The sequence below is a fragment of the Leuciscus leuciscus genome (assembly GCF_965113295.1).
Source record: "Leuciscus leuciscus genome assembly, chromosome: 14".
NCBI lineage: Eukaryota > Metazoa > Chordata > Actinopteri > Cypriniformes > Leuciscidae > Leuciscus > Leuciscus leuciscus.
Window position 1 is genome coordinate 5,211,560 of NC_138738.1, and position 21,292 is coordinate 5,232,851.

Consider the following 21,292-nt stretch of genomic DNA (forward strand, 5'->3'; position numbering starts at 1 on the left):
ACACTCGATTTAATTATATCACACGGAACCGATCCAACCGATATAGATATCATTCCACAAAGTGATGAAGTCACTGATCACTACATGGTAACTTGCATATTACGTACTGCTGTAATATGTCATGCGGCGTCGCGTTATCAACCAGGCAGAACAATCCTCCCATCCACCATAGATAATTTCTCAAATTGCTTATCTAATCTGTCTCAGCTGCTGCCTGAACCCAAACAAACAGATGAACTAGAAGAACTAACTAGCACTATGAGCACCATTCTCTCTAGAACATTGGATGTGGTTGCACCTATTAAATTAAAAAAGGTCAGAGAGAAAAATAAAGCACCATGGTATAACAATACTACGCATGTTTTAAAGAGAGAAACCCGTATTTTAGAGCGTAAATGGAAACAAACTAATTTAGAGGTCTTTAGAATCGCGTGGAAAGACAGTATGTCACGTTATAAAAAGGCCCTAAAAGCTGCCAGGGCTGAGCACCTCCGCAAACTAATAGAAAACAACCAAAACAATCCAAGGTTTCTATTTAACACCGTGGCTAGACTAACAAATAAACAGACGTCACCCGAACAAAATATCCCGTTACAGTTCAGTAGTAATGATTTCATGAACTTCTTCACTGAGAAAATAGAAAGCATCAGAACCACAATTATAAACGTTCAATCTTCAATCGCGCCTTACAATTCAGCTTCAATTATCACCCCGAAAGAACAATTACAGTGCTTTACAACTATAGAACAAAAAGAGTTAAATAAACTTATCACTTCATCTAAAACAACAACATGTTTATTAGATCCTATACCAACTAAACTACTGAAAGAAGTGTTATCTGTAGTGGAAGAGCCTCTCCTCAATATTATTAACTCGTCTTTATCTTTAGGTCATGTTCCAAGAACATTTAAACTGGCAGTTATAAAACCTCTCATTAAGAAACCACAATTAGATCATAATAATCTAGCAAATTATAGACCCATTTCAAATCTTCCATTTATGTCTAAAATATTAGAAAAAGTGGTGTCCGCTCAACTGGGCTCTTTCTTGCAACAAAATGATATCTATGAAAAGTTTCAGTCTGGATTCAGACCGCATCATAGCACTGAAACTGCGCTCGTTAAAATCACAAATGATTTACTTTTAGCTTCTGACCAAGGCTGTATCTCAATACTAGTTTTACTTGATCTTAGTGCTGCGTTCGATACTATAGATCACACAATACTCTTAGATCGACTACAAAATTATACTGGTGTTCAAGGACAAGCACTAAGCTGGTTCAAATCATACCTATCTGACCGCTACCATTTTGTCTATTTAAATGGAGAAAAATCGATCATAACTCCAGTAAACTATGGAGTGCCGCAGGGATCTGTATTAGGCCCTCTGTTATTTTCAATATATATGATGCCACTTGGAAATATTATAAGGAAACATGGAATTAGTTTCCATTGTTATGCTGATGACACTCAAATATATATTTCATCACGGCCGGATGAAAACGCTACATTTTCCAAATTGACAGAGTGTGTTAAAGATATAAAAGATTGGATGACGCGTAATTTTCTTTTATTAAATCCAGACAAGACAGAGGTAATACTTATCGGTTCAAAAAACCGCCCACAAAACCTCGCACAATACAACTTTAACATCATAGGATGTCCTGTTACTTTATCCTCTACAGTAAAAGACCTGGGTGTTATACTCGATTGCAACCTGTCTTTTGAAAATCATATTTCTTATGTTACAAAAACAGCCTTTTTCCACCTTAGAAACATTGCTAAGCTACGTAATATGCTATCAGTTTCTGATGCAGAAAAGTTAGTTCATGCATTCATGACCTCGAGACTGGATTACTGTAATGCTTTATTAGCTGGTTGTCCTGCATCCTCAATAAACAAGCTACAGTTAGTCCAAAATGCCGCCGCTAGAGTTCTTACGAGATCAAGAAAATATGATCATATAACACCGATTTTATCATCACTGCATTGGTTACCTATAAAGTTCCGTATTAATTACAAGGTATTGCTACTGACTTATAAAGCCCTAAACGGCTTAGCTCCAGTCTATTTAACGGATCTTCTATCGCCCTATAATCCATCGCGCTCTTTGAGATCACTAAATTCAAGGCTTTTGGTCATACCTAGGATATCCAGAACCACCAAAGGAGGGAGAGCATTTTCACATTTGGCTCCAAAACTCTGGAATAGTCTTCCTGATACTGTTCGTTGCTCAGACTCGCTCTCCCAGTTTAAAACTAGATTAAAGTCGCATCTCTTCAGCCAGGCATTCATATAATCCTACAGTTCAAACTACAATCCGGCCTCTATCCAATGCCAGAGGAGAACTGGCCCCCGACTGAGCCTGGGTTCTCCCAAGGTTTTTTTTTCTCCATTAAGGCACCTGATGGAGTTTTAGGACACCATTAGGTCACTTGATGGAGTTTTTCGGTTCCTTGCCACTGTTGCCTTTGGCTTGCTCAGTTGGGGATATTTTGGGGATATTTAATTTAATTTTATCAATCAATAAATTCCTCTTGAAACAAACTTTGTTGTATTATTTTAATTTAATACTGTGAAGCTGCTTTGATACAATCTGTATTGTGAAAAGCGCTATACAAATAAACTTGACTTGACTTGACTTGACATAACTCATAAAATCAAACCACTTATACTCACTAATGTTTGCACTGCACTGTTGTTTTCCCTCCAAAATGATGTCACTTCCAGTAGATGATGTCATTAGGAAATAGCTTTTGTAATTTAAAACGATATTACAAAAGAGACATCAAAAAGAGACATATTACAAAAAAAAGAGACATAATCACAAAAAAATTTGACATATTACAAAAGAGACATACAAAGAGACATTGGAAAGTGATATAATTTGAATGATTAGCGATTAAAACAATATTCATAGTAAAACATGTTTTGCTTGAAACAGTTTGCGTAATGAGAGAAGCAAATTAAGAAACTTCTGTTATATTGTAAATATTGAAATATTTCTTTAAAGGGGTGGTTGATTATGATTTCACTTTTCTAACTTTAGTGAGTGTGTAATGTTGCTGTTTGAGCATAAACAACATCTGCAAAGTTACAATGCTCAAAGTTCAAAGCTAAGGGAGATATTTGCTTTTAAAGAAATAGCTTTTTAAGGACTACAACAAACACATTGCTCCCAGGTAAGTGACATAACTAACCCTAAAATTGACATAAGCCCCGCCCCCGGAACACAATTTATAGATTATCAAGACTACTGACTAAAAGATAACTACACATAAGCTACATAAATTCATCAACTAACCATTCAGAAATGTTGTCTACATGTTGTCACTTCTTCTTGAGTCTCTCCATCTTTGTCTGGCTCCGGTTTGAACATAAAAGGCTAAAAAGCTGTGTGAGGTAAAAGGACACAAGCTCTTGAAGCTCCGCCCTCTGTGCCCGGGAGCAGCAGCTCATTTGCATTTAAAGGGACAGACACAAAAACTGTGGATTTTTGCTCACCTTCAAAAAGTGACAATTTTAACATGCTATATAAAAATATCTGTGGGGTATTTTGAGCTAAATCTTCACATACACACTCTGGGGACATCAGAGACTTATTTTACATCTTGTGAACAGGGCATTTTACCACCCCTTTAAAAATTGCCAGCTTTTCGCGTTAAAAAATCTGCTATGAGAAAATGACAGTAGTCTATCAACTCAAACCAGGATTTAAAAAAAGCACAATTATTTAAAATCTATGTTCACTTAATTGTTAGACATGATTTCCATCTTAAATATTTGTATGCTTATGCATATTTTATGCAATTAAGATGAAAACAAATGAAAACATACTGCACAACACCAGTGACCCTGGTCATCTTTGGTCATTTCACGATACTAATAAACCACTGTCACCATCTGCCCCCTACTGGTGAAGTCTGACCTTCTGATTTCTCAAGAACATCATTATGGCACTTCACAATGATGATCTCTTGTATCTTGGTATCTTGTTAAATATATGGATTATAAAGATAAATATTAGTCAAACAGAAATCAACTGCAACACGCTTCATGCAATTGCCTAAGAGAATTTTCATCATAACCTAGATTTCCCTCTAGCTTCTCCAGAGGAACAAGAGCTGGAGGGGCAGAGCAAAAAAAGAAAAAAGAGAGAGACAGAATCGAGGTCGGAGGAGGAAGGGAGGGAGGGAGGGAGAGAAGGAGAGAGAGGAGGAACAAGAAAGAATGAATGACATAAAAGAGCCAAATTCAGTTGTCATGCAGTACTGCTCTGACCTGAATGTGCAACCTATACAGTCTTCATCCAGACCTGAAAAACTGTTGATAGTAAACTGGTATAGATATACAGTAGATCAATATTTCATAAACATTTAGAATGATCATTTATAGAGGTCATGCTGTAGACCTGAAGCATAAGGTGTGCTAAATTGATATCATAGAGTTGATGTGACTGGGCTGGTCAGCAGATGGAGCTAGAGAATAACTGCATGAAAACAATAACCATTTTTTTTCTACTGAATGGTGTTGAATGTTGACTAGTCTAACATTTCCTATCTTTGTTTTGGTTATAGTTTCTTGAATTTCTATAGGCTTCTGTTTGCACGCAAATGAGATTCACAGTCTAGGTCATTTTAGTGGCACGTATATCTGTTAAGACTTGTCTCAAGCATCTTACACTTCTTGTGCACAGGTGACCAAACATCTTAAATGCGCATTATTGGCTTTTTTGCCCCATGACATCATCACCACAACACAGCACCAGGGAATGCACATGAACAGATCGTATAGTTGTAGTGGCAAGGTAGTGTTGTAGTGCTCGACACTTGGTCTTGAGACCGGTATCGAGACCGTTTTTTGAAGGTCTTGGTCTTGTCTCGATCTCAACACACACTGATCCTGGTCTGGACTTGGCCTCGGTTTAGGTTGACTACAACACTAGTGCAGTGCTCACAAGAAGAATCTCATTCTCTCTACTTGTCGTGTTGTATAAAAGCAGTAAAATCCTGTAAATAATTGTAAAAAAAATTGTTAAAATATATAGGCTAATTGTCCTTGTTGGCGTGGCTCAGTTTGCCCCGCTGGCAGATGTTGTAACTGCACCATGTTTCGATAAAGCATCTTTCTTCATTGCCATTTAGAGGTATCCTTGTATTGTGACAAGTTTGTATTGTGACAAGTTTATATCCAAGCATCATTTATAATTAGCTAATATTTCATAGATGATACTGGCACCCAATTCTTTTTGGAGGCTCTTAAAAATGTGACAGGGACTCGTTTATTTTTCCCTGTCTGTTTCCCTTCATGAATCTTCTTGCAAGAATAGTGAAGAATTTGACATTTGACACGTTCTTCTCATGCCATTATAACGCAATCAGCACCTCTATGCAGTTTGATTATTAATTAAAGATCAATCAATATAATTCAATAAATGTACTATAAATATCATGCATGAAATATTAGATCATATAATACAGTACATGTGACCAAAGAATGCACCAAACATCTATATAAGAAGCAGTTTATTGCTCATGTAGACCTCTTAAAAAACAAAATTAAACAAAAAAATGAATATCTGACATGAAAAATTGACATTTTGACACAGCGAATGAAGAATGATCAAGGGGGAATGTCTTCCATATGCTCCTGCTGTTCTTGGCAGAAAAATTGAATTTTAGTTAAATGAAAACACAAAGCCTGAACCACAAAAAGACAGGAAAGCCTTTGGCGTCTTCAAAGTCTTGTACAGGATAGTAAAATAAACCCGACCTGTTGAAAAGCTGTTATCCAGTTTGACTCCAGAACTGATCTGAAGGGTTTATTATCAAACAGTATTGATATGTGATGAAAGGTTCATGGTCAGAAGGTAATAATGCATGTTGAAAGGTTTATGCTCAGAATGTGTTCATACCACAGCAGCAATTAATAGTGTTGTTCATATTGTACAGTTGTAGGAACAGTCAACTCCTATCAGCGGATCTGTTGTTTAACCCTTGTACTTTGCTCCTTAAAGTGCATCCTCCAAAAAAAAAAAACACATTATATTTTTTAAATGGAAACAACAGGTCACACAGAACACCAGTAAACAAAATATAGTATCTTTCTCTTACATACAAAACAAATCACAAATCACACAGGTACAACAATTATAAGGCCAGAAACACCCTTTATGCAAGTACACAAATGCAACACATTGATTTTGCATTGCTGTAACAAACTTCTGTACTCAACAGGGCAATAGAGTTACCTTCAGTAGCTAAAAACATAGCAAATACAAATCACTTGCAGAGCAAGTTTTTCTTTAAACTGTTGCTCCGCCAAGACAGTAAGCAAGGCTGTTTACGCTAATGCCCGCTAAAGTGGCCCTTACAACAATGCTAAGAATGTGATGCATATTAAATTGTGTTCTGACACATTTCAGAATGCAACGACAGCCAGATCTTGTGCAGCCAGAAGCGTTTGTGTTCACACACCTGTGTAGAGTATGTTTCGGGCCTAATGAGCACAAAAAAAAGAAAGATGCAAAATATAATAAAATATCCAGTTATTAAAAATACACACAAAATGATGCAATGTCTCAATCTATCTATCGTACTAGTTGTCTTACTAGTTAGCTACACTTCTGTTCAAAAGTTTGGGGTCAGTAAAAAAAAAAAAAGAAGAAAAAAAAGTTATATATAACTTATGACAAAAATATGAACTTTTTCAACATTGGTAATAATACAAAGCACTTCTTAAACAACAAATCAGCATATTAGAATGATTTCTGAAGGATCATGTGACACTGAAGACTGGGTTAATGATGCTGAAAATTCAGCTTTGCAACACAGGAATAAATTATATATATTCACTTCTATTCACATAGAAAACAGCTATTTAAAATTGAAATAATATTTCAAAATATAACTTTGTTTAGTATTTTTGTTACCAAATAAATGCAGCCCTGGTGGGCATTTTCTTAAAAAAAAAAAAAAAAAAAAAAATTCATACCAACCCCAAACTTTTAACAGTAATCTACTTAGTCAGCTGCCTCGCTAAGTAGTTACCAGCTATTATCTTTTACAAAATAGTATAAAACCTCTCAGACATGAAGGAGCCTCTGGAATTGCTCTGGAACATCCAGAACAGTTCCGGAATCTAGTGAGGCTCGTGAACCTTTTGTCTCGTTAAGTTCGAAAGGTATTCCTTTGGAATTTTTTCATGCCATAAATGATGTTCTGACACCAACGAAAGTCGCCATGGCCATCATTGAGAATGTTTTAGGTTATGAGCGACAGGGGAATTCAGCTGTGAAGGTGAAGCATGTTTGCATGTGTAAAAGGTGAACTGTGGCATGAATTTTGGAATGAAGCTGAATTTTCAGTCCGATCGCTTTTTTTTTTTTTTGTCCGCTCCAGCTCCATTCATCACTGTTCATCCATTAAATTACATTTTTATCTGTCTCCACCTCGTTGCTTCTACGTCCCAAAGCAAGCTGCTCGAAGTCCTGTCATTCAGACAACATGACAAGCTTCATTCCCGTCAGAAATCAGCTGGTCGGATCATCATGGATGTAGACTGGAGTGAATAGCTGGGTCCTCGGAAGTGATGCCACTTAATGCCATTGAGCTTGCGGATGTTGTGACCCACGGTGTAGTAGATCCCATTAAGGTTGGACAGACCACAGGCATCAAACCACCAGCCTGAATGAATGACAAATGAGAAGAGATTGAGATAAATACATTTAAAAAATAGAATTTAATGCTTAGACCAATTTGGGTCTTAATCAGGGTTATTATTGGTATTGAAATTAAGCCTATTAAAAACATTTAACTAAATGAAAATTACATGTTTAGTTTAGTTAAAAAAAATCTCAAAAGCACACAACAAAATTACTAAAAATTATAAATAAAAAAAACCTAAAAAAAAACACAAATCTCTAATAAAAAATCTTAATAAAAACTTTACAAATATTTAAATAATACTTAAATATCAGGGGTCTTAATTCTACATCCATGTTTAATTCTTCTGGGAATTTTGTTTATGAAGTCTATACATTTTTTTATATTTAAAAACTGTTTTTGTTATAATTTACACATTAATCAAATGGCTTCAGAAATCTTCAGACTATTTTTATAGTACTTTTACGCTGCTTTTTGGAGCTTGACAGACTTACAATACGCCTTCACTTAATGAAAAAAGCAACCTGGTGATAATACAAAATATTTTATTTTGCATTCCACAGAAGAAAGAAACTCATACGGGAATGGCATGAGGGTGAGCAAACGAGGATAAATATTTCATCTCAAAACAACCAAACCCTTTGACCCATCCCTCTCCTCTATAGTACGTCTTTTTATTTTTCTCTCTGCAGTCTGTCAGTGTTTCAAAGAGTATGTTATTCCCATTGTGCGGTTGATGTCTCAGCAAGACCTGTCAAAGCAAACTGTGATTCTTCAATAAAAACCAGACTTTCACTCTTCAGAGAGGACACCGTCTATCTAACCCTGATTAAATCAGTATCACCTCCCTCAACGCGTGTTTAGTTTGGACGGTCCGCACAAATGGATCCATCTTTCGATCTTTTGATTACCATTTGAAATGCAAACATAAAGGGCACTCGAAGGTCTACAGCCGGTTCAACTGTAATTAACTCCAACAACTTTCAAAATCAATCGCAATGCATGCTATTAAAAAGCTGTTTATCTTGGAGCCCAGAGGTGTGGGATCTGTAGTCGAGTGCAGCCATAGAGTAAATTGTTTGGATAGGGGGCGTTGAAAGCAGGTCTGAACTCTGGACGTGTTCTACATAATTCTGCGACGGGCTTCGATTAGCAGAGGATCAGAGGGGTTTTGCATGACCGTTTCGGCATCAGATCCAGGCCACAACTGAAGAAATGTGAGAAGTGAGAAGATATGAATGTAGATGGCTTGCATTCGAAAAGCGCTGGTGAGTGCCCATCTACAATCAGATTAGTCTTTATGTAACAAGTATTTTAAGTCAAATGACTGTTTATAATCTAAGATCAAGGTCTTTGTTCAATTCTGGTGATGTTTCAACCATTGATGAGCTTTTCCGTTGAAGAAGAATATCTGCGTTAACCAGAATTTGTAAGCTAACGTGATCATCAAACATTCAGCAGCATATAAATCAAAACTGCCTGAGAAAAATGTCAAACCCACAAAGAGGTATTTGACTGAGGAAGCTTTTGGGGTGTTGATGACTCGGATCTACTGAATGTTTTGATCATCGTTCTGAATCTTGGACAAAGGCTGCATCCAAAATCACATACTTCCCTACAGTATGTGACCCTGGAAATCCAGAGTTCTCGCGAGAGCACAAGTTGAATTTGCTCAGCGAGTTACTCTGGTGTCAAGTAATGATGCTCATTAAATATGCCCTTGTATCCGAGCTGCACCAATCACATCAGTGTATCTGATATAGGCGGGCCAGAGGCGAGATGACGACAGCGCTGTGACGTCGAAGTCATTGGTAAACATTGCAAGATGGCTATGGATGAACACCAGTTGTTTGAAACGGCTTTGGCTGCTACAATGAACGAGTTAGACTTGGCTTTTTATCTAAAACAGGAACAGAAGACGCCGCTCGAATCGTTCCTTTGCAAGAAGGACGTTTTTGCTGTTTTGCCGACCGGATACGGCAAGAGTCTAATCTACCAGTTTGCTGGATACGTCACCCTGTGTATTGTTGTGATTGGTCGTATTGTTATCCAATTGCGTGCAGTGAGATTATCAAATGCATGCTTGGTGCCGCCCCTCGAGCTGGCCGATTTTCATTAGTCGATGCCAGACCATTAATCTTTCAGATTTGGGTCTGGATAACAGTATGTGACAGTATGTGACAAAAGAAGTATTGAATACACAGTACTCATAAAAGTGTAGGCAAAATTACCCGGATGACCTACTTCTTCCGGTGAGATTCTGAAGTGTGCAGCATACAATGCACACTTTACTTTCCCATGAGGCCACGGGAGAGGATTTGTGAATGGCAATGAAGCGACATAACTGACGCTGGTTGGTCACATGATAATGACAACATGGCGAATGTAGTACGTCTGGATTACATTCATACTACACACACTCATACTATATAGAATGTGCTTTTTTAGCGGTCGCGAAGTCAATACTTATTCAAAATAAGTACCTACTTAAGAGAGTATGTGATTTTGGACACAGTCAGCGTCAGACAAAAACATATTTTCTCAGCTTTTTGTTCGAAATGTTGCTCACCCACATTCAAGTGTTGATAAAAAAGAATGCATGAAGCTAGAATAAAGTAAAGTAGTTCCAGGCAGGTCTTGACCGCATTACAGTTCCTGTTTGGCGCACCTCGCCAAATTATTTCAGTTATTTCAAAGGTCCTTACGGCCTGGTAGCTGGTTAATTATCTACATCTTGATAAGTACTCCTCAACATTGCATAAGTGCATTCAATAATGCTGTTCATATTTAATATTTTAAATGTATGTTTTTGAATGAGATAATGTGCAGTAGTTCACCTCCGGTCATCATGAGGGCGCACTTGCAAACGCACTTGTCATTGTCAGCGTCACGAGTGCTGAAGCCTGTGCCGTTTGACGCTAAGCTACTTTGCTGTCCTGATGTGCCGCTGTAGCCCCCTAGCAAGAGTCTGGAGAAAGAGATTACAATTAAGACATGTTGCCGAACATTATCACATTATCTGAAATATCTCATTAAAATTAGTCTTAATTGTGACAGTATTCAGGTGATACCTGTACTGCTGTTTTTCACTGGCCAGCTGAAATTTGTCATACAGTGCATAGGCACCGTTCTCCTCCCAGTCCTTAAGTTCCACTCGGAGGGAATACTGGGCTTGACTGGTGATCAGGTGAACAGCTTCATTACCCAACCAGTGCTCTCCGTTAAGATCACCAAATCCCTGTGGGAACAACATATAACCAAACTTATGCTGTGTTCCATTCATCTTGTAAAGTTGGGATTTCAAACTTCCTATTTGGGAAAGCAATAAAACTGCACTTGAAGTTAAGTCATATTTCCAACATATGATTAGTAGTTAATGATAAACACTTTAAGCAAGTAAAATGCATCAAAGAGTTAAAGTTTCTTGTGCAAAACAAAGTAAATAATCATCTCTGTTGCCATTTTTCTTCTTTATACTTCATCTTCTTATCATTGGTCAACACTTTATGTTTAGATATCAAGTAGTATCACATATCCAACTTTGAATCAAACGCAACATTAGACTCAAGTCAGCAGTTTTGTTTTCTAGAAATAAATCAGCACACTCACTGTCAGTCTTTTATTATTACGTGCTTCCCAGAAAAGGGACTTATCCTTTTCAGGACATTTGGCACAAGATTAACAATAAAGATAGAAAATTGCTGTATTGATTTCCACTGCTGTGGTCTCACAGACCTGCCAGTTTTAAATCCATTTCAGCATATTTAAGCACTTAAAATATCAGCAAAATGTGCCGCTATTAAATACACAATGCACCAAACATTAAGGCTACTGCCAATGACGCCAATCTGTCACGTACAATTTTAGACTTTGTGCTTCATTGTGCTTTGGCCAGTTTTTGAGTCTGTCATCAGAATTATGTCAAGCTTTTAATCAAGTCTTCTCAGCACAGGCAGAAAAACATTTCTTAAATGTCACCATATTCTTTAAACATTATCAGTAAAGATTTTACTCATTGTCTACAAATGTAATGAGTAACATTTGTCAGTACCCAGCAAGCAATAGCCGTCATTTCACCATCTAGGTTAACTATAGACCTGATATAGTCCGGCTATGAGTAACCCATTTCTAGTCAAAATAACCTTGAATTTGGTTACATGTCTTTTTTTGCCAAAATAACTTGCGAGATGCATGATATTCCATCATGTAAGCAAAGTCAACAGTGATTACAAGGTGTTTGGTTTCATTTCTTTGACGTGTTCTATGCGTAGCCTGTGTGTCTATTCTTGGGCTATGGTTAGACGTTTATAAAATTTTCATTGACAGCCTAAATTTGGCCTTGTTTTAGCCTAGACGTCAGGGCTGCGTTTGGACGGCTATTAGACATCTTTTATACGCAAAATTGCTTGCTGGGTACTGGCATGATGCTAGGGTGTTCTGGGTGATTGCTAACGTATGGTTGCTTGACAGTTTTTTACAGTCACATGTAAACGTTTTGTGATTTTTGGCTGTATGTCCACTCACCAGTTTGTACTCTTTCCAGTTTTTCTGGAAGTTCACACTTCCATTAGCTCTGCGTTGGAATACTGTCCAGCCACCTCCACTTGTCACCATATCACAAAAGACCTGTCAGAAGCATATGATACATCTCAGTCTCACTCTCTTACATGTGCATTGTTCCTCGTTCTGTATGTCACAGCCAAGATATATCACACTGATTCCCCATACTTGTGAAAGAACGCATCCCACACCTTGGTTGGCTCCGTCATGTCTCCGATGTAAATGTTGTAGACTCCGCTGGCGTTGTGACCGGATTTATAGGCCTCGGCACAGTCTCGGAAGCGCTGCTTGTTTGGCGAGAGGCCTGTAAAGGAAAAATACAGTGACACTGGGGTTCAGAATTTGATTTGAAGGTAGAAAAGATAATCATCCAACAAAAGGCCATTATGGCGTAGGCATTCTAGACAAAATGTGATAGTCTTGTGTGAATCCAGCATGTGTCATCTATACATTATTTAGTATAATAAACTAAAATATTTACTGTTGTGCCCCATAAAACAGTTTTCAATGCTATTATCATTAAATAAAACTAAAAATATGTTTTAAAAAAAGTGTCTTTTGCACTTATGGTGACTGAAACAAGTTAAAGGCATAGTTCACCCAAAAATGAATATATAATAATATGTCAAAACCCGTAAGACTTTCATTCATCTTCGAAACACAAATGAAGATCTTTTTTGATGAAATCTGAGAGCTTTACAGTATGTCCCTCCTTTGACAGATACACAACTATCACTTTGACACTTCAAAAAGTTCATAAAGAGATTGTAAAACTAATTCATATGAATTTAGCAGTTTATTCAAAATTTTCTGAAGAGACTCGATCGCTTTATATGATGAACGGATTTAATTTAGGCTTTTATTCACATATAATTCATACAATTCATATGGATTAGTTTTATGATCTCTTTATGAACTTTTTAAAGCGCCAAAGTGGTAGTTGCGTAGCTGACAACAGAGGGACAGAAATCTCTCAGATTACAAAAAAAATAAAAAAATAAAAAATATCTTTATTTGTGTTCCAAAGATGAACGAAAGTCTTACGGGTTTGGAACGACAGAATTTTCATTTTGGGTGATATTTTATTGCAGTTAGTTGGAAGTACTAAAACTTTAACTGAAATAAACATGAATAGAAATGTATAAAAAAACGAATAAAAATGACAAAAATGAAAACATTAATAAATACTAAAATAGTATATTAATGATAAAATAGTAAAATAACACTGATTTGAAATTGACCTCATTAGCACAGAAAGACGGTGGCTATAACTTTAACTTTAAATAACAATAAATCTGTGTAGTGCTGCGTTAAACCAGCACATTTACTGTAGCGCCTGGTCAAGCTGAACTACTGATGATTAGTAGTCATACAGTATGATGCGGATTTTGGTGCTGAAACATCACATGCCAAAGTTGTTTTGTGGATTCGCCACACAGCGTGACACAACAAAACGATGTGGTTTCTCTTGTCAAAAGAACAATATTTAAATTCATTACATGACCTCAACTTTTCAAATAGAAAGTCCATTGTGGTCAAGTTTTGGGATGAGTCAGTTAAACATTAAACGCAATGTGTTTGTTCATCTGAGAGAGTTTATTTTTAAAATCCGGTACATTTGGTTCTTCGAGTGAACCTCCACGCAGACATTTATAAACTGACATGTATTCTGTCCGTATAAAATGCTGCAGTCTTGATTTAGCTTATCAGTGTGTGTTGTGACGCATGTGAGCTTCATCCAAGACATGAGAGAACGCTGCCAAAGACATCACTAGCGAGAGCTTATCCCCTCTCTCTCCATGAATCACAGCTGCTCGATTTATCATTAGTGTCTCAGTTAATTAACCAGAACTTTCAGGTCATGTTAAGAATCTGCCACCAGATTTAAAAGCGGTTGTAAGCCCAAGATTCAGACATGACCATCTCATTCTCAGACAACTAACCTTACATTAGAGCTGCATGATTAATCGTTAAAAGATCGTGATCTCAATTCAAACACCCACGCAATCTCATTCCTAAATGACAACGATCCGCCCGTGTCTATTAAACCTTTGACAAAATCACAGAGAACATTCAGATCTGTGTTGGCGCTGCCACTGACCAGAGAGAGCAGTGGCCATGTATATGAAACAGCTTCCCAAACAGTCTTTTCAGCCACACGGTATCATTATTTCTGTGTTACAAATATTAATATTTTCACAGAAGGTAAAAAGTTTATAGTTCGGATATAAACACTGATGTCTATGGAATCTATCAAAATAGAGCATCCCTTATTTGAAAGTAACTTGATGCTTAAAATAAAGATTGTATTGATTACATCGTTACACCAGTAGGTGGCGAAAAGTGACTGCTACAAAATGTACTTGTCATTGAATCATTCATTCAACAGATTTGTTAAAAAATGCTGATTCATCAATGAAACAAGTATTAATTTTTAGGGAGTCATTGGATCATTTATTCAAACGATAAAAAAAAAAAGAATTAATTCAGATTGATTAAACATATTAAATAAACTGCAGCAATTAACATTTTGTCCGAACTTCTAGTAAATTATGTTATTTTGTTTAGTTGTCTGTTCAGAATCGTGATCTCTGTTTGAAGCAAAACAATTGTAATTCTCAATTTATCCAGAATCGTGCAGCTCTACCTTATACTCTAGCCGAGTGTCCAGTCGTTTTTCTTTCCTCACAATCAGAGAAATGCTGCAGCAATGCCACAAATTAGCTAATCAAAACATTAAAGTCGACATGAAATGGTTTTCGAAATGCATTTTAGCTTCCGTATTAGGACACACTTTCAAGTGAAACAGGCCTACCAACCAACAGCACTTCTCTAGACAATCTAGGTTGCTGTAGACTACTATACTGAGATAATATTCCACAATTTATGATGATAATCAAATACAAACATGAAAGTTACAGTGGGCCCTATTTTAACGATCTGAAACGCAAGTATCAAGCGCGAAATGCAAGTAACTTTGTGGGCGGGTCTCGGGCGCTGTTGCTATTATACCAGCGGGATAAATGACTCTTGCGCCCGACGCAAATCTAAAATGGTTGGTCTGAAGTAGCTTCATTATTCATAGGTGTGGTTTGGGCGTAACGTGAAATAAACCAATCAGAGCGACATCTCACGTTCCCTTTAAGAGCAGGCGCACTTGTTCCATGGCGGATTGCTATTATAATTGCAGATTTGCCAGGCGGGCGCCGGCAGCAGTTCACAGCCGAGGAGACCAACGTTCTCGTCAGGGCCGTAAAACACAGAGAAGTGACATTGTATGGGGATAGGAGAAACCCACCCAAATCAGCTTCGGTTAAACAGGCGTATAAAAATTTGGGTAAATATGTAAGCTAGATTTATGCCTATTTTTTCACATCTTCATGGACACAACAATGATTTCCCTCGTGTGTTAATATTTTTCCTTGTAATAATGTATGGTTTTCTAAAAATGAGAACTGCTGCGTCTGTGTGTAGATGAGATAAGCAAAGTGTATGCGCGTTGTGCACACGCTACATTGATTATGGCCAAGCATGCGCCCTTAAAATAGTATATGAATAACATGCGCAACGCGCCACTGACTTTAGACTAGGTTTTTCCTGGTCAGTGGCGGAATTGTTTTCTAAACCTGCAAAATAGCACCAGGGAACGTTTGCGCCGGAACACGCCTCCTCTTTGCGCTGAACCGCCCCCAGGAGCGCAAATGCATTTCCTAGTTTACCGACGTGCGTCTGTGGAGGGAAAAGTCCGCTGTGCGCGGGTGCAAAATAGGAATGATACATGCGTCGGTGTACAAAGTCAATTGCGCTGGGTGCGAGATAGGGCCCAGTATGTGTGCAGAGATGTGTTAAAGTATCATTAAAGGTGTATTCTTACCTGTCCCAGAAGACACCATGCCAATAAGTGTGTGTACGGACTTCATGAGCTGCTGATGCTGTCTTTGCAAGGCTGAGTTGTTGCTGCTGGACGCTCTCAGCTGTCTCTCCAGAGCCGTAATGGCGGCTGTCTGTCTCTTCACCAGGTCCTGCAGTCGCTCTTTCTCCTCCCTTATGTCCTCCAACTCTGTCCTCTGCTGCGACTCCAGGACTAAGACCTTACTCTCCAAACGACTGGTCGAAACAATAATGTATTAATTAAAAAAAACCTTATAGATCAAAATAGAAACCTTTTTAAAGTATCTCCAGATGTTTCTGAGAAATTCCTAGAGAGAACAGGAATGAATGCCTTGGGACTTTCACATTAGGATGGACATTTCTGAACTAATTAATGGTGTTTGCAACCATTAGGGGTTTGTTTGAAACATTTACATCTAATATTACACTTTGGCCCTTAACCCGTCCCTCGCCATTTACTACAGACATGAATTTGAGAAGAAGTGTGCTATTATTTTAAGAATACCTGAGTGAAATGGCTGGAAAACCCTAGTAACCACCCAGAACACCCTAGAAATGTAAAAATGTACTTAATTCTGCAGTTTATTTTTATGAAAGCATTTACAGCTTATATAAAGTGCCATTGATATAAGCATCATATGATATCATGAGTGTGATATTATCATCTTGAAATGGCGAACTATTGTTAGATTGTTACTCTAGCGGTTTGCTTGCTACTGTCTAGCAGATTGCAGTGTCATGTGAAATAAGTCTACTGAACTCTGGGCCTTTAGGAAATGGAGATACAGATTTCCATCAGTGCTTAGCTGAGCTTTATGTAGATTCATGATTTAGTGTCTGGATCAGAGGAGATAGCATGAATCGATCAAGCCTGCTGTCAAAACAATTTACAGCGGCACAACAATGAGCCACTGCTACAAAAACGCCGCAAAATCCTGCCGACTTCAATCTGTGAGTGATTTAGTGAGTGAGTGTGTGAACGCTGAAAAAAACCACATCACCCGAGGGTTTGAGGCCGAAAATAACTGGAAAGCAAATCAAAACTCCATCGAGCCATGTAACTGAACGCTTGCTTTGTTAAATTACGGTAGATATAGTCATTAAACATGCTTTTGTTGCTAGTGGTTCTCGATGCTTATATGTTTATAAATTGTTCATGATTGATTACACAAATAGTTTTCGCACAATCGATTGGCAAGGACTGTTGAAATCCCTTGCCAGGGTTTGTAATGTGTACACAATGCTGAGCAATTGTTTGCTGCTATTATACTATGAAGCTGACCCTCGCTAAACCCACATCAATTCTGGGAGCAATTATGAACACTTTCACTTGCACAGTTGTAAGTCGCTTTGGAAAGGTCGAAAACTCTCTGTTCTCACTCATCCTGGCAAACATGAAAAATGTAATAGCTCTGGCTCGTCTGTAACGTAGTGGTCCACTATAATTACGTCTGATGCCCCCATGCAGCTACCAAAACATCACTCGCAACACAGTTCAATTGGTCGTCAAAGTTGAATGACAACAAGCGTTATCTGTTTAATCTAGCGAGAGCTAAGTACAAAGCTTTCTGGGAAAACCCTTTGTCCCGCTCTGGAAGTGTGCAGAGGAAACTTGCCTGGGGTCTGCTTTGTGTGCTGTGCTTACTCCGTAGTTATTAAACATTACAAACAATCAATTAAGTGGCTGATTATTTCCTTTTACAAAGCCTTTCCCCCTGCTGTGCATTCAGAGCTGGCCGACTATGGGAAAATATAGTTTTGAGAACAACAAGAGAGACAAAAGTTGCTCTACACTGTGCGAACGTGCAGTTGCAGATGCGATCTGACCCTTAAAAATGACTTGCACTGGAAGATCTTATTGCCCTGTGATTGTTTAGAGTTGTAATGAGCACAATTACATAATGGAGTCCTCAGTTATGACTCATTCAAGGATTTTTTCTTTGATGTTTCTCCTACTACTTTATCACAGGAGAAATAAAATAGTGTCTAATTGTTGACATAGAGTAGGAGTATAGAGCTAGATGAATAACTGACATACAGTATATTGTTTAGGTTGAAACAGTCACATATTTTTTCCTCTTTGTCGCCATCTCTGTTCGAAATCTACAATTGCAGTTATTCCCGGAATTATCAACTTTACGTGGGTTGCTCCTCGGCATGAAACAGCACGGATGAATCCAATGTTTTGAGGAGAACGTGCGGCTGTCAATCACCGCGCCGGTGTGGATACTGGCATTCGGAATCACAGATTCTACTTTTTGGAAGTATGACCAACATAAGAATTTTCACCGGAAAATGTCATCAGAACAAGTAACATCCACTTTTGTTCTGACCAACTAAGGGGAAAAAAGCATTGCAGTAAATCGCGCTGATTAAATATAACGATCGCTACTCATATCACGTCAAACCGTGCAAATTGTACTTTGTTCTCAAATTGTTAATCTTAACAACATCAGCATTGCGTGATATTTAATGCCCTTCCGATATTTATCCTTGTTTTCGCATGGGCCCAGTTGAAGTCTCTTTTATTCTGTAGCCACTCCGAAGTCCGAAGTCTTTTGCATTTTACAACGGGTGAATCTCCAGTTGTCACTGGTGATTGTCGTTTGAACCTTTCTGGATCCGCCATCAAATTGATAAGTTTAATTATATCAAGTGCTGTGAGAAAAGGCTATAAATCTCCACCTCCAACATCTTCATACTCAACATAGCCTACTAGCCGAGACTCTTCTTTATGTGTACAGATGTGATGTAATGACGCAAAGACATACTTGAATTTCCCATGGAAATCCACCAGTACCGCTGTAATTAAAAACATTATTACAAGTTTACCGTTTTGAATCGAGCTTGGGCAAGCAGAGAGTTATGAACACTGGCTGGTTGCTCAAAAAATTATTTTGGAAAAATTTTAACCCCAAAAAGTTACAGAATGCAGCTTTAAATAATCTCTTTAACTTGACTAAAATATTTCATTTACAGTTTTTAGAGTAGATTGCTCTTGGGCTTTGTGAAACAGAAATAAAGAAATAAGAGAAATAAACAAATATCTTCATTAAATTATATTAATTAAAGTCTTACCTGTTCTTGTCTCGAAGTTTTGAGATTTCTGAAATCTGCGTTAAGAGCTCCTTCTCCAGTTTGTTTGTTGACAATGAATTCTCTAATAACTGAATTGCAATTCTTGAAGTCTGGTTCATAACCTGGAATACAATGAAAAGAATAATGGGAAATAACAGAAAAGTATATACAATATATATATATATATATATATATATATATATAAATTCTGTATATCTCCTTTATACACCAGTGATATATTGGGAAATTTTTGTACAATCTAAAACTGTTTTCTGTTTGAATATATTTATAAAATGTAATTTATTCCTGTGATGCAAAGCTGAATTTTCAGCATCATTACTCCAGTCTTCAGTGTCACATGATCCTTCAGAAATCATTCTTAATTGATTATTATCAAAGACAGTTATTAACAGTTTTGTGTTGCTTCATATTTTTGTGCAATCCGTTTTACAGTTTTCTTCAAGATTCTTTGACGATGAATAGAAATTTCAAAAGAAAAGCATTTGTTTGAAATGGAAAACTTTTGTAACTTTGTAAATGTCTTAACTGTCACAGTTTAGTTCATTCTTGCTCAATACTACTAGTCCTCCTGACTCCAAACTTTTGAATGTTAGTTGTATGTATATGTATATGTATATGTATATGTATATGTATATGTATATGTATATGTATATGCACTCATTGTATTTAATGACACTGGAGAAGTATGCATCACTGCATTTCTCCGATGTGAAATGCGGTTACCTTGGCCTCAACCACAGTGAGTTTTCTGGTTTGCTCAGCAGTCTGGGTGAGCAGATTTGTGCCGATCTCCAGCATAGTGGCCGTCTGGTTATGGACAGCATCAGCTTGAATATGCACCATCCCCGTCTTCTGCTGGATGTAGTTTTCTAACTGTTGAGCAAAGAAAACAAATTATGATGTTGTACTTTGTTTAAAGAAAATTTGGCATTGACCCTAAAAGCACAATTCATGTCAGAAGTTCTTGACAGAATGAGGAGGAAAACATGCATAAACTTCATCGGTTCCCATGTGTACGGTGAATATGTAGAAGAATGAACAAGATTTGCTGCATATAGTCACACTGTATCATGTGGATTTCCAGTGTCATGGCCTTCGTTTGCATGTAACTATAAAGTTGCATTTGTCATTTCATGATTGAGAAGGGTGCGTACGAGGGCCCCTTTTGTGGCTGTGATGTGTCCTTGATGCTCCCTTTTGTGAAGCACTCAACAGTGTGAACTCAAGAGCTGGAGTTGATCAAACACAGTGTTTTTCCCCCTATAGCCAGTGGGTTTTAATTCCTCAGGGAGAAGATCCAGTGCCAGGCAAAAGGTGTGGTATAGTGACCCTCTTAGTCCCAAAAGACTCTGAGCTCTGCAAAAATAAATATGGAATCACCAAGACCGCATGGACCCCGAGAGAAGGACTAATGAAGGATAATTTTATCACAATGGAAATAAACAGGTTAAACCCTGAGGGAAAGTCATGTGCTTGATGTGGTCTGTTAGAATAAAGAATGATGTTAGAAATAGTGATATTTCAATTTCAAGCGCTCCAAAGCACACTCAATGCCCTGGCATTTATGCTCATGTTTGTTATAGTCATAATTGAGACATGATGGTTGGTTTAGAAAAATGAATTAACGTAAACAAGAATGCAAAAGGTTGGGTTTTCTTCTGTTGCTGTTGACTCCCCAAAGACGCAGTGTGCCCTGACCGATTAATTGACCCGAGCTTCCTGCCTTGGATTAAAATCACATAGGACAAGTCCAGCTTGGGAACGCTGATCTGGATTCAGTTGGATCAGCTTTACAAGCATTAACCAAAACCAGATGTTTCATCTCATTTTGACTGGAGCTTCCTGGGATGTTCTGTAAGTCGCCACCAATGTGAAGGTAAAGTGTTTTGGAGCTGCTTTCTGCTGACTAGCGTTTGAGTCTTGACAATCTGCATGAAGTCCCGACACGGACGATCATTCATATGCACCGCAGATGTTTACAAGTGATCATTTCAGAGAGACTGTGTTGGGTTGTTTGCTTCATAAAGATTCATGTAGATTACATCATTTTCAAAAGCAACAGCATGAATTCCAGTAAGT

At 37.7% G+C, this 21,292-nt stretch overlaps 1 protein-coding gene across 1 annotated transcript in view; it reads right to left on the reverse strand.

Moving 5' to 3' along the window:
* Positions 1-5,507: 5,507 nt before the first annotated feature.
* The window catches only part of angpt4 (angiopoietin 4), a 47,696-nt gene continuing 31,911 nt past the window's right edge, over positions 5,508-21,292 (reverse strand). The window contains exons 2-9 of the mRNA XM_082136434.1: positions 19,937-20,086; positions 19,193-19,314; positions 16,098-16,330; positions 12,415-12,527; positions 12,188-12,289; positions 10,735-10,901; positions 10,501-10,631; positions 5,508-7,684 (exon numbers count right to left, since the gene is read on the reverse strand). Of these exons, the coding sequence (XP_081992560.1) occupies positions 7,524-7,684; positions 10,501-10,631; positions 10,735-10,901; positions 12,188-12,289; positions 12,415-12,527; positions 16,098-16,330; positions 19,193-19,314; positions 19,937-20,086 (1,179 nt within the window). The 3' untranslated portion in view covers positions 5,508-7,523. The remainder of the gene's footprint in view (positions 7,685-10,500; positions 10,632-10,734; positions 10,902-12,187; positions 12,290-12,414; positions 12,528-16,097; positions 16,331-19,192; positions 19,315-19,936; positions 20,087-21,292) is intronic.